The 17,134-nt window shown below is 43.2% G+C and overlaps 1 protein-coding gene across 1 annotated transcript in view; it reads left to right on the top strand.

Annotated features, from left to right (window-relative positions):
* Sfxn2 (sideroflexin 2) overlaps positions 1–16,463 on the top strand; it is a 46,435-nt gene extending 29,972 nt beyond the window's left edge. The window contains exon 6 of the mRNA XM_080275318.1: positions 16,202–16,463. Within this exon, the coding sequence (XP_080131444.1) occupies positions 16,202–16,313 (112 nt within the window). The 3' untranslated portion in view covers positions 16,314–16,463. The remainder of the gene's footprint in view (positions 1–16,201) is intronic.
* The last annotated feature ends 671 nt before the right edge of the window (positions 16,464–17,134 follow it).

Raw genomic sequence — 17,134 nt, 5'->3', positions numbered from 1 at the left:
GCCTCACTCTCGGTCAAGTCTATAACGCTGACGAAACTGGCCTATTCTATCGCTCGGTGCCAACGAACACTCTCGCCGATGAGACGGAGAAGCGTGTACCTGGCCGCAAGCTTTCTAAGGAACGGATATCTGCTTTGTGTTGTGCCAATGCTAACGGCATGCACCGGCTTAAGCCCGTTATTGTTGGCCGTGCAAAGCAGCCTCGGTGCCTTCGTGGGGTGATGGATGTCCTTCCTGTCGTATGGTACCATTCTTTGAAAGCATGGTTCACAGCTGTGATTTTCAAAGACTGGTTTCACCATCACTTCGTCAAGGAGGTCATACATTACCAGACGAAGACACTGGGAATTCCTCGCGACCAGGTAAAGGCTCTCCTTCTCCTCGACAATGCACCTGCCCACCCGTGCGACAAGGACTTGGTTGCTGAGAATGGCCGTATTAGGTGCATGTTTCTGCCACCTAATACGACTGCTCTCATTCAACCAATGGACCAAGGAGTGATCGTGGCAACAAAGCGCCTGTACCGTCGGAAGTTCCTGGACGAGGTGATGGTGGTTCTCGAGGACGAGGACGAGCGCAGGGAAGGACGTGACACTCGAGGCAAGCGGACTTTGGAAAACCTTCGCCGCTACAACATCAAGTCTGTGCTGTACAACTGGGCTAGTGCATGGAAGGAAGTCCCTGTGAAAACTCTTGAAAATGGTTGGTCTCGTCTGCTTCTCGGAACAGATGTGGAGTACGATTTCCTAGGGTTTGACGTGGATGACTTCCATGCACGGCTACGATGTTGATGTGGACGATGTTCGTGAGTGGTTGGACGACGACGAGAGCGATCCTGGGTATCAGACGTTGTCTGATATCGAGATCGCGTCTTCGGTTGCTGGTGTCAGTCCCGAACTTGAAGATTCCGACGACGAAGGCGATGATGATGCAGACTCCGCCCAGCAGGACACTACTCCAGCCATCCCCAAGCTGAGCGCACTCCGGGAACATCTAGAGTTCGTCCTAGACTACCTGGAACACCCGGACTGCGACAGGGAGATGGGGCCCTTGGGACTCGTGGAGGAAGTGCGTGCTTTCCGGCAGCGCATCATCAATCGCCAGAATCGTCGGTCCTTGCGTCAGTCAACGATTGACAGTTTTTTCAGGCCCGTGACCCCCGCTGTGCCAAGCCCTGGTTCCACTCCGTTGCCTCCCCAAGACAGGCCCTCATGCTCCGAGCCACAGCCCAGCACATCAGCTACAGTGGAGTCACCGCTCGACGTGAGTTTGCGGCTGTCTTCAGAGTCTTCTGTAGTCGGTACGCCATCACCACTACCCACCGATGCACACCTTGGACGCCTGCCAGTGATACTCTCGGGCTCTGACAGTGAATAAACAGCAAGAACTTCTCCACTAGACCACACGGGAATTTTGAGTGTTGTGCAGTGAAAAAAACGGTGTGTTGTGTTAAGGTTTTCAAGTTGGGAGAAAAGACTAAGTAGAAAAGAAATTTAACGTAACTAACCTTCTTTGTTTTGGCTTTGGAAACTTAAAAAACTTGGGAAAAGTTAATGTGCAACACTTAAATTTAATGGAACATTATTTGGACTAAAGTGAACACTGTGAAAAGAACGGACTTCTGTGTGTTAGTGACTAAGTTCAGTGCAAGACTTCAGGAAGAGTGTAGTGCAAGTGCTTCAGGAAATCGTTCTTACTGTCAGAGTCCGAGAGGAGGCGGTTATTCATCGAGGTGGCCAGGGACTTGCTGTAAGTAGCCAAAATGTTTCATGTTGTACTATTTTCCATACTATATTTACCAGAATGTTTCATATTGTATTTTTTCCCATACTATACTTACCAGAAAGTGTCATACTGTACTTCTTTCCATACTAAACTTACCTCATGCATGTGCAGTAGGAATGTGTTTTTCAGAGTTCGGTTAGGTTCGGTTAGGTTAGGTTCGGTTAGAGTCCATAAGTACCAGAATGTTTATTAATGTATGAACATACTTCTAAACCCACATTTTATGTGTCTATTGCATTTATTTCAGTCATTTATGTGCCTTATTGGTGTGATTTGGGTGTTAAATAGGTGCTATGCATGTCCGGAGGGAGTTGTATAGGTGTTTCTCTGTGTTAGGGTCCGTAAGTACAAGTCCATAAGCTGGGGCCCAATATCCGGACAAAACCAATATCCGAACCTACCGATGGCTCTATTGATCCGGATATTGGAGTGATTACTGTACTCGGAATGTTTAATATTGTATGAACCTACCTCAAAACCCTCATTTTATGCTTCTTTTGCATTTATTTCAGTCTTTTATGTGCCTTATTGGTGTGATTTGGGTCTTAAATAGGTGCTGTGCATGTCCAGAGGGAGTTGTATAGGTGTTTCTCTGAGTTAGGGTCCATAAGTACAAGTCCATAAGCTGGGGCCCAATATCCGGACAGGACCACTATCTGGACCTGCCTATGGCTCTATTACGTCGGATATTGGAGGGATTACTTTCTCCACTCCATCCCTCCATCTCATCCTTGGCCTTCCCCTCCTCTCCTCCCCTCCACCTCACACACTCTCCTTGTCAGTCTCTCACTCTCCATCCTTTCTATATGGCCAAACCACCTCAGTGTGTTTCTCCTGATGCATCCTATCACATCCACATCCACACCACAATGTTCTTTTATTTCCTCATTTGTCAGTCTGTCTCTCCATGTTACTCACATGCTCCTTTCAAATAACTCATTTCCACTGCTCTCACTCTTGACTTCTGTCCGTCCAATAAGGTCCAAGCTTCACTTCCATACGTTAGAGTTGGTATCAAAATACTGTACTGTTGTGTAGTAACTTTTTCACTTCCATGCTCACATCCCTGCTTCTTATCACTGCTTTCAAGGACTGAGCAACCTTTCTTCTGTGTTGTACCCTTCAAGCACGTTGCCCTTTAAACTTCCATCCTGACTCATCACACTACCGAAGTACTTAAATGCACTCACATTTTCCATTTCCTCCTCATCCAGCCACACTGTACATTCACTGACTTCGTTTCTCTCGAAGACCATAACAATACTCTTCCCTACATTCACCTTTAGATTCCGTTCCTTACACACACACTCAAACTCATCCCACCAAGCCTTGCAGCTCCTCTTCGTCTTTACTTAACAACACGGTATCATCTGCAAACAACAGTACAGGGAGTTTCCAGACACTGCCCTCTCTCATTAGGGCTGCTCCAACATCCACTGCCTTACCTTGTCTCTCATTTATAACTCCATCCATATGCAGATTGAACAACCATGGAGACATGACACATCCCTGTTTCAGTCCAATCTTCAAATAGAAAAATTCACTCACTGTCCACACGCACTGCAGCCTTAGCACCCTCATACATACTCTTCACGGCATTCAACAACTTGCCATTTACTCCAAATATTCTTAATGCTTTCCACAGTCCTTGTCTATCCACCCTGTCATATGCTTTCTCCAAATCCATGAAGGCTGCATGCAACTTCTTTCCCTTCTCTAGAAACTTTTCCACTAAAGACCTAAGAATGAATATCTGATCAACATAACCTCTTCCCTACCTAAAACCTCCCTGTTCTCCAACTGATTCTTCTGTTATTTCTCTAACTCTGTCAATAAGTATCGTAACATATACTTTTCCTGTTACACTGAGAAAAATGCCCCTATGATTATAACACATCTCTTTTTCCCCTTTTCTCTTGTAAAGGGAAATAATTATACCTGTCTTCCAATCCTGTGGGACTCTACCTTCCTTCCAGGCCAATCTGCACATCTTCCATATCCATTGTACTACTATCTCTATCCCATTCTTCAGCATTTCACCACACACTCCATCAATTCCTGGGGCTTTCCTCATTTGGACTTTCTTCATTGCTTCCACAACTTCCATCCTGCTGATCACCCAGCTATTCCCCAGCCACTTATACTCGCATTACTTTCATTCTTTATGTTCAGCAATTCCTTAAAGTGTTCTTTCCATCTGCTCACTTTTTCTCCCTTCTCGACCAGTAATCTACCATTTTCATCTTTCACTTTCTAACTCACTTTACCTCTTTCCAAAACATTTACTTAATTCCCTTCACTCTACACTCAAATTCCTTCCAAATTCCTCATCTACTCTCTTCTTACTCTCTCTTACGGTATTAATTTTTTCACTTCTCTCTTCCTCTCTGCATATAACTCTCTTGTCTCTCAACTTCTTCCACACCCCTGTTTCCCATCCACTCACTATATGCTTTCTTTTTTTGTGCCATAGCCTGTCTCCTCTTCATTCCACTATGGTGTTCCTTGCACTCCCTTTCATCTTCTTTTCATTCCACACACCACCTCACATGCTGCACATATTTCTTCTGTGAATATCTTCCACTCACTTCCCATGTTCCCCATCAGCTCCAATCCATATTTACTCAATTTATCCTCCATTTCTCTCTTATATTCTCCTATTTTTCCATCCTCTTGTAACCTTCCACCCTTCTTGTATAAAGTACTTATACATTAATTCGCCAGTTCCCCTCAGTTTATAACATGGTGGCAACCATCGTCCACTCACTTGACGTAGTATTGCCTGCTTCTTTCTTCACCCTTACCATTCTTTTTCTGTGTTTGTCCACTTACTGTATCTTCCTATTTTTTCCCATCTGTCCTGTCATTTTTCATTACTTTTCTTTCCACTTCAGGTAGATCTGCTCTGAGGGACAAGCCTAATGGGATGCTTTCAAAGCTAGTATTCCATTAGATGGCTCCACGATTAGGACAAACACATTCTCCGTGCTGTTTAAAAAGCATATTTTTCTTTGTAAAAATATCCACTTTTGTGTGAAACTGTGAATCAGGTAATGTCATATACTGTAATATAAGTAATACTGTACAAATAGAACATGTATATATAACGTAGCGTGAATTGTTTATATTTATCATAAACGGAAATTAAAATATCATTGATGGCATGTGATGGTAACCCACCCTTTCAGTGGTCCTACTGTATATTTTTTAATTTCTGCTACATTTAGTGCAAGTTTGGTTCTGAATACATTGTTTGTTCAGACTGTAAATTACACCTAGTGGGTATCTTGACTCATTTAGTCTCTATGTGGGCAGAAATTTAATGCTGAGTAAATACTGGGACTCAACATTGTGCTCACTCCCTTCACGCATGCGCACCACAAGACAGTCCCGTGTTTAATTTTTTTTCACGAGATTTGTTTTCAAAACAAACACACGAGGTCTAATGCTTAAAATAATACAATTTAGCTGAAGTAAGGTACTGTAATTGCTTTGGAGGGTCTGAGGTTATAGAGCTCAGTAGGGGCAACATGGGACTGTCTTGTAGTGTGCATGCATGAAGGGAGTGAGCAGAATGTTGAGTCCCGGTATTTACTTAACATTAAATTTCTGCCCACATAGAGACTGAATGAGTCAACATATCCACAAGGCATAATTTACAGTCTGAACAAATAATGTATTAAGAACCTAACTTGCACTAAATGTAGCAGAAATTAAATAGTATAGGACTGCTGAAATGGCGAGTTGCCATCACATGCCTTCAATGATATTGTAATTTCTGTTTATGATAAATATAAAACTATTCGTGCTATGTTATACATACGTGTTCTATTTGCATTATTTACATTATGATATATGACATTACAGTGATTCACAGATTCACACAACAGTGTAGTTATTTAACAAAGAAAAATATGCTTTTTAAACAGCGCAGGGAATGTGTTTGTCCTAATCATGAAGCTATGTAGCGGAATACAGTACTAGGCCTAATCATGAAGCCATGTAGCGGAATACAGTACTAGGCTTTTCAGAAGCACCCCATTGTCTTCAGTAACCCATGAAACCATTTATAACACTGGATGGTAACCATATAACCATGAGGAAGACAAAAAGTGCAGAGTAGAGACTCAGTTTATATTGACGATTTGCGAGGGCTGGCTTCTTCAACAGTGGCATACAGTGTTTACAGTCAGTGTCTTAAGTAGGTCCCACAGTCTCGTGACAATGACATCATACATTCAAACTATCAAAAAAAAAATGTGCCAAACCAGGTTTATTGCTGGTTACAGGTACCAGTAGGCTAAAGGTTTGGTCAGTGTACAAAATCGCCAATTCTGATGAAAGTTATCACATACCAGGGCTGGGCACCGCAAATGAAAATTCTTTTCTGCAAATGCAAATCTCCAAACTCAAACCATTATTGTACCTTCCTCAACCAGAAATACGCAAACTCCTTGAAATTTGCCTTTCCACAAACGCAAACCATTTGTATCCCTTTCAGTACCACGGCATCAGTTTCATATTATTCTGGATACCATTAGAGGATATTATTAAGTTTAGGATAATATTTTGAATAATCAAGGGGTTAAAAATCATCTCTAGTTACTCATCCACCACAATTATATCTTTATTTTCTCTATTCTGACTAACAATAGGTGACTTAATGAAGTTTGGAAATTGGTTGCAGTACTGAGATAAAATTATGTTTATAGTAGAACTTAAGTATATATTTTAAATATTATTTTATACAGTAACCACTCAATTATCTGACATAATAGAGCCAAAGGCTTATCTCTATAGGGGCAAAGTTTGGGTACGAAGCAGTATCCTCTGCTGTACCCATACCCTACCCATGCCCAACCCTATACCTATACCCAACCCATATGTACAGTACCTCTCCTAATATTGGCAGTGTTCTTTGGTCTTTCAGCATTTTTAGACATCAAAACACACATTGGAATATGCAGTATAATCCTAAACACTAAGAAAACAATGCATAAACAACAAAAATCCATAACAAAACCTATATGCACAGTACCCCTCCTAATTTTGTTACTGTTCTGCAGTCCTTCAACTGTTTTTAGACAAAAAACACACATTGGAATATGCAGTATAATACTGAACACCAAGAAAACAATGCATGGGAGGAGTTGGGGGGTTGGACTGGATGGTGTGGGAAGGATCGGTGGGTTTGGCTGTGGAGGTGTGAAGGAAGTAGGAATAGGATTGGTGGGGGGGTTAGTGGGTGGGGGGAAGGAGCATAAGGAGAAGGTCCAGGTATTTGTGTAATGTTTTCTGGATGCAAGTGTTGTGCAAGTGCAGTGGGTCCAGTTCTTGCAGGAATTGCACTGAACTGAACCCTTTGTTTGTTGGCTCGACGTGATAGGTTTTGAGCATGTTGTACATATGTATTTGGTGGTGGGTCCTGGATTGCTCTCAATGTCCCCGGCTTGAAGAAGTCGTCGAGAAATGACAGCCGGGGAGTCATTTCTTGGTGTAGGAAAAATGGTGGTGTTGTGTGTGCTGTGTTGGGAGATGTGGTACTTGCCCGGGGGACCGAAGCCACTCCCAGGTACCCCGGCAGATGTTGTCGCGAGCGCTCCCCACAGCCGGGCATTCCCGACAGAAATCGGCAAAATCGTTTATCGTTAATACTTCATATCCCTGTTAATACGTAACCAGTTGCAACAAATAAGGTTTCATATTACTCACCAATCCTTCGACTTCAAGTTGATGGCAATAGATGGTTCGTGAAGTGCAGACAGGGAGAGTGAGTGAGTGTGGAATGAGGGCAAATTTTGGTGTTTTTTTGCCGGTGTCTGTATGCGTGGCGGAGGTTCAGTGACACAACAATGGCTTACATTAGCCCACCATACTTATATCACTTTGATGACACTTCCAGGACACCAAAATGCACTAGAAACACTGTTTCCATGAATATATTTCCATAATCGGTCATATTGGGTGAATGGTGGCTGGTCACAGTAGCAGCAACCTTGAACTCATGCTGCTCGTCTTCCTCGTTACAGACAGACAGACTCTCTCTCTCTCTCTCTCTCTCTCTCTCTCTTTCACACACACCAGTGTCCCTAACCAGTGTGGTCGCAAAATTGTGCGAAAGAATTCTGAAAGATAGATGGATAAAATATCTGGAAGAGATGAATATTTTGGCTGATAGTCAGTTTGGATTTAGAAGTGGAAGGTCATGTGTTTCCAACTTGTTGAGTTTTTACTCGAGCGATTGATGTGCTACAGAGATGGTTGGGTGGATTGTGTGTATTTAGATTTGGAGAAGGCCTTTGACAAGGTACCCCATAAGAGACTAATGTGGAAACTAGAGCATATAGGAGGACTGAGGGGGAACCTCTTGGAATGGATGAGAGACTTTTTGAGAGACAGACAAATGAGGACAGTAATAAAGGATAAGATGTCTGGATGGAGGGAAGTAACAAATGGAGTCCCACAGGGCTCGGTGTTGGCACCAGTAATGTTCCTGATTTACATAAATGATATGGTAGATGGAATGAACAGTTATGCAAATCTGTTTGCTGATGATGCAAAGATCTTGAGGAAGGTAGAGGTTGAGGAGGATTGTAAAATGCTGCAGGAGGATCTGGATAGGATACACGAATGGAGCCAGATGTGGGAAATGAAATTCAATGCAAAGAAATGTAAAATATTGGAAATGGGTAAAAGTACCAAGAGGCCATCATTGAATTATTTGATGGGTAATGAACCAATCACAAAAGCGAGAGAAGAGAAAGATTTGGGTGTGCTGGTCCAGGACAGTTTGTCACCTGAAAAACACATTAACAAGACAGTTAGAGAGACATATAAACTCCTGACAAAAATAAGAGTAGCTTTTCATTACATGGATGAGGAGATGAAAAAATTGATAGTGGCCATGATTCGCCCTAGGTTAGAATATGCAGCAGTAGTGTGGTCCCCACACAAAAAGAAAGATATAAACAAGATTGAGAGAATACAAAAAACAGCAACCAAAATGATCCCCAGTCTGTCTGATTTTTCGTACAGAAAGAGGCTGGAAAAGCTGGAGTTGCCTTCCTTAGAAGAAAGAAGAAAGAGAGGCGATGTGATTGCAGTGTTCAGGACCATGATGGGAGTAGATAAAATTGACAAAGAAGATCTGTTTTTATGGGATAAGATAGTAACAAGAGGACACGGGATGAAACTGAAGAAGCCAAGCTGCTTGAAGGATATCAAGAAATATAGTTTTCCCTATAGATGTACAGACCTGTGGAATAGCCTGGACAAAGAGATCGTCCAGTCTAAAAACTTAAACGAGTTTAAAGCTAAATTTGACTTATTGAGAAATGGAGACGGGACCCCACGAGCGTAGCTCATTTCCTCTATATCACAATTAGGTAAATTAGGTAAATACACACACACATGGAAATGTATGTTTGGCTAGGATTTTTGCATGATTCTGGCATTGGTGATTGAGTAGAAGTCTGAGTATTGCAACTCCTAGAAATAATACTATTACTACTAGAAGTACAAGTACAACTACCACTAAAACAACTATATACTACTAATACTACAACTACCATTACTACAAGTACTACTACCACTACCACAACTACTACTATTACAACTACCACATCTACTGCTATTACTACCACACCTACTACACATACTACCACTACTACTACCACTACAAGTACTACTGGAAAAAAAAATAAAATAAAATGTGAACCAAGTACCGGTAGCCATTTACGTACTGCCCACAAACGGAAATACTTACCACTGTGACTTTCTCTTTCCTTTGAGTTATAATTTTTCATCATAATTATGTATAAGCAAATGTTTCTCAAATAAAATAAGGCTGCGAGTTTATCATGAAACATACTTTCCGCCTCCATTGTTCACATAAATATACACAGAGCAGTGAAATCATATTATCTATTTCAACAAAAAACAACATACCGGTATGTACAAAACTAAATTATTCATAACACCCAGACTCCTACCACTCGGTCTTTGCGTGGAAATCAAAGAAACAGTCAGTACACAGTGCAACCTAACATTCAGCACATCACCACTTCGTCATACGGTGTTGCTGTGGTTGGGATGATGACTTGGCGCAAACAAAGCAAAGCTGGAAAGCTTCTTTGCCAGCAGGTGTGCGAGGTAATATTTCCATGAATTGCCTGCTGAAGTAGTCCCTGCACTGCAGGCGGTCAGGCAGTTGCTGTACACTGTGCCTACGTTTCACGGAAGGAATAACCTGTCCAAACCTCTCCAGAAGGCCGTAAATCATGTCCTTCTTGAACTGTTTGAGGGATGTGCTGGTCTGTGTAAACTCCTTGTACAGAATAAAGGCATTCAGTACACAGATGTCCAATACATGTAGGAATGCCTTCTTATACCACTTACAGCACCTCCTCAGACAGTCGATTGTGCCGATCTGCGTATCTGATTTATCAACGAGTCGCATGTTCATGTTATAGTCCAGAACAGCATCAGGCTTGAAGACTAGCTGCCTCATTCTTCTGTCGACCTTGCCTGTGTCAATCAACCTACCTTCATGGACCGTGAAGAGGACATTCACCTTTCTCTTATTTCCTTTCACTGATCCACCTGGTGAACAAGCCTACATCTTTTCTATCCTTAATGACCTAGAGCAGCTTGTACAGCACCCTACCCATATCCCAGACCGCCTTGGAGAGAGCTCCAACTTACTTGACCTCTTCCTTATAACTAATCCTTCTGCTTACACAATCTTTTCTCTCCGTTGGGCTCCTCCGATCAAAACCTTATCACCTTAACCTGTCCTATCACTCCGGTATGGCCTGTGGATCCCCCAGGGAAACGTCACCTGTGGCATTTTGGAGCCACGGATTGGGAGGCCCTCAGGCAGTACTTCTTTGATTTTCCCTGGAATGATTATTGCTTCCATGGCCGGGAGCCATCTGAGTGTGCCTTGCGATGGTTATTCTCTCGGGCATGGAAGCATACATATCTTTCTCATATCCTTTGACTAACATAAGAAAGCCTTGGTTTAATCATGCTTGTTCTAATGCTGTCTGCAACAAGGAGAGGGCCTACAAAAGGTACTTGAGCCAACCCACCCCTGAATCACATCATCTTTACGTTTCTGCCATGAATCGTGTTAAGTCTGTTCTTCGCTCTGCCAAAAATAATTTCATCCGTACTAAATGCTCTCAACTCTCCAACTCGAATTCTTCCCGCTCCTTCTGGCACCTTGCCAAAAACCTTTCTAACAACTTTACCTCATCATCCTTCCCTCCTCTTTTCTACTCTGATGGTTCTGTAGCTATTTCTTCTATTGATAAAGCAGATCTCTTCACACAGACTTTCTCCTCCAGTTCCACATTAGACGATTCCAGTGCTGTTCCTCTATCACTTCCCGCCTCTGACTTCCTCATGGCTGACATAAAAATTTCTTCAGCTGATGTATTTTCTGCCATCACTGGCCTCAGTACTAACAAGGCATATGGGCCTGATGGAGTCCCTCCTGTTGTACTCAAGAACTGTGCTTCTGTGCTTACACCCTGCCTAGGCAAACTCTTTCACCTTTGTCTGTCAACTTGTACCTTTCCTTCTTGCTGGAAGTTTGCTCTCATTCAGCCAGTCCCAAAGAAGAGTGACCACTCTCAACCCTCCAACTATCGTCCAATTGCTTTAATGTCCTGTATTTCAAAAGTTTTTGAGTCAATTCTCAATAGAAAAATTTTAAGGCATCTTTCCTCTCACAACCTTCTTTCTGATCATCAGTATGGGTTCCGTCAGGGACGCTTCACTGGCAATCTTCTCACCTACCTTTCAGACTCCTGGTCATCCTCCTTTCGGGAGGCTTTGCCATTGCACTTGACATCTCAAAGGCTTTCGATCGAGTCTGACATAAATCTTTAATTTCCAAACTGCCCTCGTACGGTTTTTATCCTCCTATCTTTGCCTTCATCGCTAGCTTCCTTTCTGGTCATTCTGTAGCTGCTGTTGTAGACGGCCATCATTCTTCTTCTAGATCTATCAACAGTGGTGTTCCTCAGGGCTCTGTCCTATCACCAACTCTCTTCCTTTTATTCATCAGTGACCTTCTAAGCTGTACTGTACATTTAACCCTATCCACTCATACGCTGATGACTCCACCCTTCACCTTTCCATTTGGTTCCCGCAACGCCCATCTCAGCAGTTACTACAACAAACAAGGGATGAGGCTATGGCACACCTAATGTCTGACTTGGCTCGTATCTCTGACTGGGGTAAAAATAATCTTGTTTTTAATGCATCTAAGACTCAGTTCTTACACCTATCAACACATCAAAATCTTCCACAGGTATACCCACTAATGTTTAATAATATTCAGCTTAATCCTGCATCATCGTTGAACATGCTTGGGGTTTCATTTACTCAGGACTTATCTTGGAAAGATCATACTACATCTCTTGTAAAATCTGCTTCCAAGAGATTGGGTGTGCTAAGCCGACTCCATTCTTTCTTTACCCCTGCACAATTGTTGACTCTATACAGGGGTTTTATCCGCCCCTGTGTGGAGTACAACTCTCATATATGGGGAGGCTCCCCACATATAGCTCTTCTCAAGAGGGTGGAGTCAAAGGCTTTTCATCTTATTAACTCTCCTCCTCTTACTGACTCCCTTCAACCTCTGTCTCTTCGCCACACTGTTGCATCTTTATCTTTTTTCTATCGCAACTTTAATGGTCACTGCTCCTCTGAACTGTCTTCATGTATTCCTCCACCTCTACGATGGGCACATAGCACCCGTCTAGCAGCAAACTCTCATCCCTTTTCTGTCCAACTCTCTAATGCAAGAGTTAACCATTACTCCCACTCCTTCATTTATGTAACAGGTCAGCTCTGGAACTGTCTCCCTCTGTCTGTATTTCCTGCTGCTTATGATCTCCAGTCTTTCAAACACAGTGTGTCCAGGCATCTCGAAATGAATGGATCTTGAATTTGGCTCTCTCTTGTATTTTGTTTTTCTCTTGGAGGGAACTCTTATTGCGGGCTCATGGCCTTTGGTTCCTTCTTCCTCGCATAAAAAAAAAAAAAAAAAGCCAGTGAATTGCCAGGAGTTTACCTGACTGCAAGGTCCTGCACTCCCCCCTTCATGGTGCCTTTGGGAAAGGATGGCCAATGCTTCCTCTTTGCATGGACAGTGCCACATGATCCAATTTGGTGTTCTTGCAGGTACTTTGCAAGACTTGGTGCTGTGTAATAATTATCAGTGTAAAGGATATGGTTGCCACCGAAGTACCTGTCTATTAGTTTCTTGACCACAGAGCCAGAAAAACCATGGGGGTCATTCTTCGACAGCACTGCATCACTCGCTGTATACACAATGAAATCAAGCACATACCCAGTCTTGCAATCACACAAGCAAAGAACTTTATTCTGAAACGATGTCTCTTAGATGGAATGTACTGAATGAAGGCAAGACATCCCCTGAACAAAACAAGCGACTCGTCGATAACAACCTTCTGAAATGGCCTGAAAAATTATCGAAATTCTCCATCATCATCTCTAGAATTGAGCGAATTTTTCACAGCCTATTGTTCAGATGTGGGCCCATATTGGTGGAAAATGTAAATTCCTCAAGCTGTCAAGATATCGGTCACGTGGCATATACTTACTGGATACTGGCATCGCAGCAATATCATCCACAAGCCAGCAATCATGTATGTTATGTTTCCTAACGTGAGGCATCAACATTGTCAAGCCTAGCCAAACATACATTTCACTAACATTCGTTGCAGTCCATTCCTTCATTTTCGCACTCTCTCTCATGTGTGAGGTTTCAGCCCAGTTGCAGCAGAAATCCCTGAAATTGTTCACTTCTTTCACAATGAACTCCATCACTGCTGTTGTGAAAAAAGCAAGGAAGAAGTCCACTGCTGAAGAAACTCTGTTGCAGGGAAATTCTGGCTGCACACCTGTGTTTGTGTTGTCAAAAACAGGTATTTCAGGCTGAAACCCCATCCCTTCCTCCCACACAAAGATTTCAAACCTACCAGTCCGTGGTTCCTGTCTTACCTGCCGTGCACGTGACCTGCCCCGTGCCCTGCCACGGCCCCTAGCATGGCGGTGTGGTGGCAATTCCACCGACTCACCATTAGATGAGGCAGGTGATGATGCTGGTGACCACGATCATGGTGGTGATGGTGATGGTGTTGGTGAAAGACGTTGGCGGGCACGTGCCTGCCGGCGTGCACCTGCACCAACATATCCAGATGGGCCAGGTTGTGATGAAGTGACACACGGTGAGGCAGGCCGGCATGGCACACCACGTGGTGAGGCCCGTAATGATGCAGACTGGCATGGTGAGGCCTGTAATGATGCAGGTCGGTGTGGTGAGGCACATGGTGAGGCCTGTAATGATGCAGGTCGGTGTGGTGAGGCACATGGTGAGGCCTGAAGTGAGGCAGGTCAGCATGGTGATGCAGGGGATGAGGCAGGTCAGCTTGGTGAGGCACGTGGTGAGGGAGGTTAGCGTGGTAAAGCACGTGGTGAGGCAAGTTAGCGTGGTTAAGCACGTGGTGAGGCCTGAAGTGAGGCAGGTTGACGTGGTGATACACGTGGTGAGGCAGGTTGGCGTAGTGATGCACATGGTGAGGGAGGTCGGTGTGGTGAGGCCTGGAGTGATGCAGGCCGGCGTGGTGATGAATGGGGTGATGATTGAAGTGATGCAGGCCTTGTGAGTGAACATGGTGGTGATGGTGTATGTGTGGAAAATTCCACCCTATGCCGCTTTCCTGCCCGGTGGCTCAGCCTGCGGTGTTTTCTCCTCCTGCCAGCCTCCTCGTTTCCTTTACTCTCTACCTCCCCCATCACTTTCTCCATTGTGCATATATCACCCTCTGCAGGATCATCAACTACATCTGATCCTTCATCACCAGAAAAGGCTGACGATCCTGCAGACGGAAAATATCGCCGCACAGTGGCGAATTCACAGTCACTCTCCTCCTGTGACGCGTATTTTTCCAAACTCAACATGGCAAAGTCTGGTTCTTCAAAGGAAGAGTCACTTTCCCCACTCACAATTGGTAATAATTGTACATCTAACTCCCTCCCTATTGCACTATCACTAAGGCCTTTCCTCCGAGGGCCTTTGGACTTCATAGGTGTGGAAATCGGAGGTCGCGGTCGGTCGGCCGAGGGTTGGGACACAGGAATATCTTTACGCATAGGCCTATCCATCACGGAGGTAGGCAGGCAACTGGAGCATGACTGGGATGCGTGTGGGGGGTTGCCAGCAGGTGCGTGTGGTGAAAATAATCAGCTGAGTATTCAAACAATGGCGTGAATTACTAGATCATGTATTCATGACACCCGGATGGCCCCAGGAGGACATGTATACATGTCACCTGGACGGGATGGGTTAAGGCACTGAGTGTAAACATTGTATGCTATTCCTGAAGAAGCCAGCTTCGGTGAAATATAATTAAAGAATGGGGTGATGTGGGGCCTACTATGGTGCTTCTGTTGGCTTGGTGAAGAGACACAAATGCGACATCCATCCAGGAACCAAACTTCCACTTTTCTCCGCGGCCACAAGGAAGCATCGGTTCAGTGTATGGGGTGGCCCTATAGGGGCAGTTACTTGCCTATAGTTGATGGGTCTGCTGGGCCAGGCAAACCTACTATGGGTTGTTCAGCAACAACATTATCAGATTTGTAGAAACACTGATATTTTAGAACAGATCTCTTACATAAAACTAGGACCACCTGTGTATGGTTTGAAGGATATTGAGTCACTGAGATCTGAGCATCCAGGAGGGTGAGAGGCATGTATGGAACAGAGCAAATTAGAATGAAATGGTTTGTGGGAATATCTATCTATATCTATCTATTGCCAGACGCCATAATCCCGCATGGGGTGGCCAATGACTCTGAGTTATATGTTTTACAGGGAGGGGTTAATGATCTATCTTAAACTTCAGATTCGGTTGGTCATTGGGGTCTGGTTGTGGAAGGGTCATATTTAATTGGGTGTAGGCCATTATATACAACAGCTGAGACTAAATATGAGTGAATGAGGTTGTTTTTTCATGTTTTTGAGAAGCATTCCATTGAAGAGGGAGCAATGAGCATGGGCATTTTAAAAAATATATATGCAAAGGGAATACCATTACTGGATAGCTATTGACACTGTGTATTTTCTACATTAATCTGGTTATACAGTCGGGGATAAAAGTTTGCATATGGACTGTTCCACTGCATCTGCTTCATGTAAAGGGTGTCCCGGACATTTTCCTTGCTGATGCACCCTATCAAAGAGTATCATCTCTCAGCTTAGGAATATTAGCCACCAAAGGAAACTGAGAAGTACAGGAGGTGAAATATTAGGTGAACTCTTTCTCTTGACTGTACTGCACCATTGGTATATAATCAACTCCTTTCTCCCTGTCAGCTCAATAAGCACGGGGACACTGGCCAGACTAGAACCTGAAGCCCATGGTGAACTGGTGAAGCGGTGCAGAGAGGAGGTCCCACATACAGTGTACTTCAACAAAGGACTGTAGGCATACAGGATTGGCAGCTGCCAGTGGAATGTCAGCTGGGATCCCAGTAGCACCAATTATACCTTTAAAGTAATACAGTATTGTGTTTGATGTACTGTACAATATATGGAAGTTTGAGCATTAGTTCATTGTGTAGGAAGAATGTTTACAAATTTTATTTATTTTTTTTACCAGTATAAACCCTTATTCATTAGTTATAGTATGATGATGGTGATGATGATAATAATAATAATAATAATAATAATAATAATAATAAGTAATTGGTAAATATGATAAATTCTGTACATCATAATATTCATCATCATCCTTCTAAGGTATAGGGGCTCTGAGATTGTACTGCCATAATCCATTACGTAAAGGTAAAAGACCATCCTGCTGTTCTTGACAGACAGACAGACAAACTACTCACCCCTTGGAGATCAGACCAATGTGCAGAGTATGGCAGTCACACTTACTGGGGGATTCTAAATACTAGACCATTAGGTGCCATGCTTTAAACTATTGTACTGTATACACTACTGTATACAAACTTACCAAATATTTAAAGTTTACTGATTGATAAATTTTATCACATAATCATAGATATAGTCCTTATCAAGATATTAAAAAGTTCTTTATTATTCAATTCCCCATGTGCAGAGAAGTACTGCAGTTCCGTTAGTCTCGAGTAGTCGGTCAGTTTTGTTGAGTTGGAACAGTTTCTGCAGGTGACCTGTAATTGTAAACAGAAAACAGTACTGTATCTTTATATACAGTACAGTATATGACTTCATAGGAAAAAAATCAGTAAAGAACTGTAACTGATTGCTCAAAATATATGG

Source organism: Coenobita brevimanus, chromosome 61, assembly GCF_032717465.1.
Source record: "Coenobita brevimanus isolate Jiangsu-jjx chromosome 61, ASM3271746v2, whole genome shotgun sequence".
Taxonomy (NCBI): Eukaryota; Metazoa; Arthropoda; class Malacostraca; order Decapoda; family Coenobitidae; genus Coenobita; species Coenobita brevimanus.
This window is presented reverse-complemented; position numbering and strand designations above follow the sequence as displayed.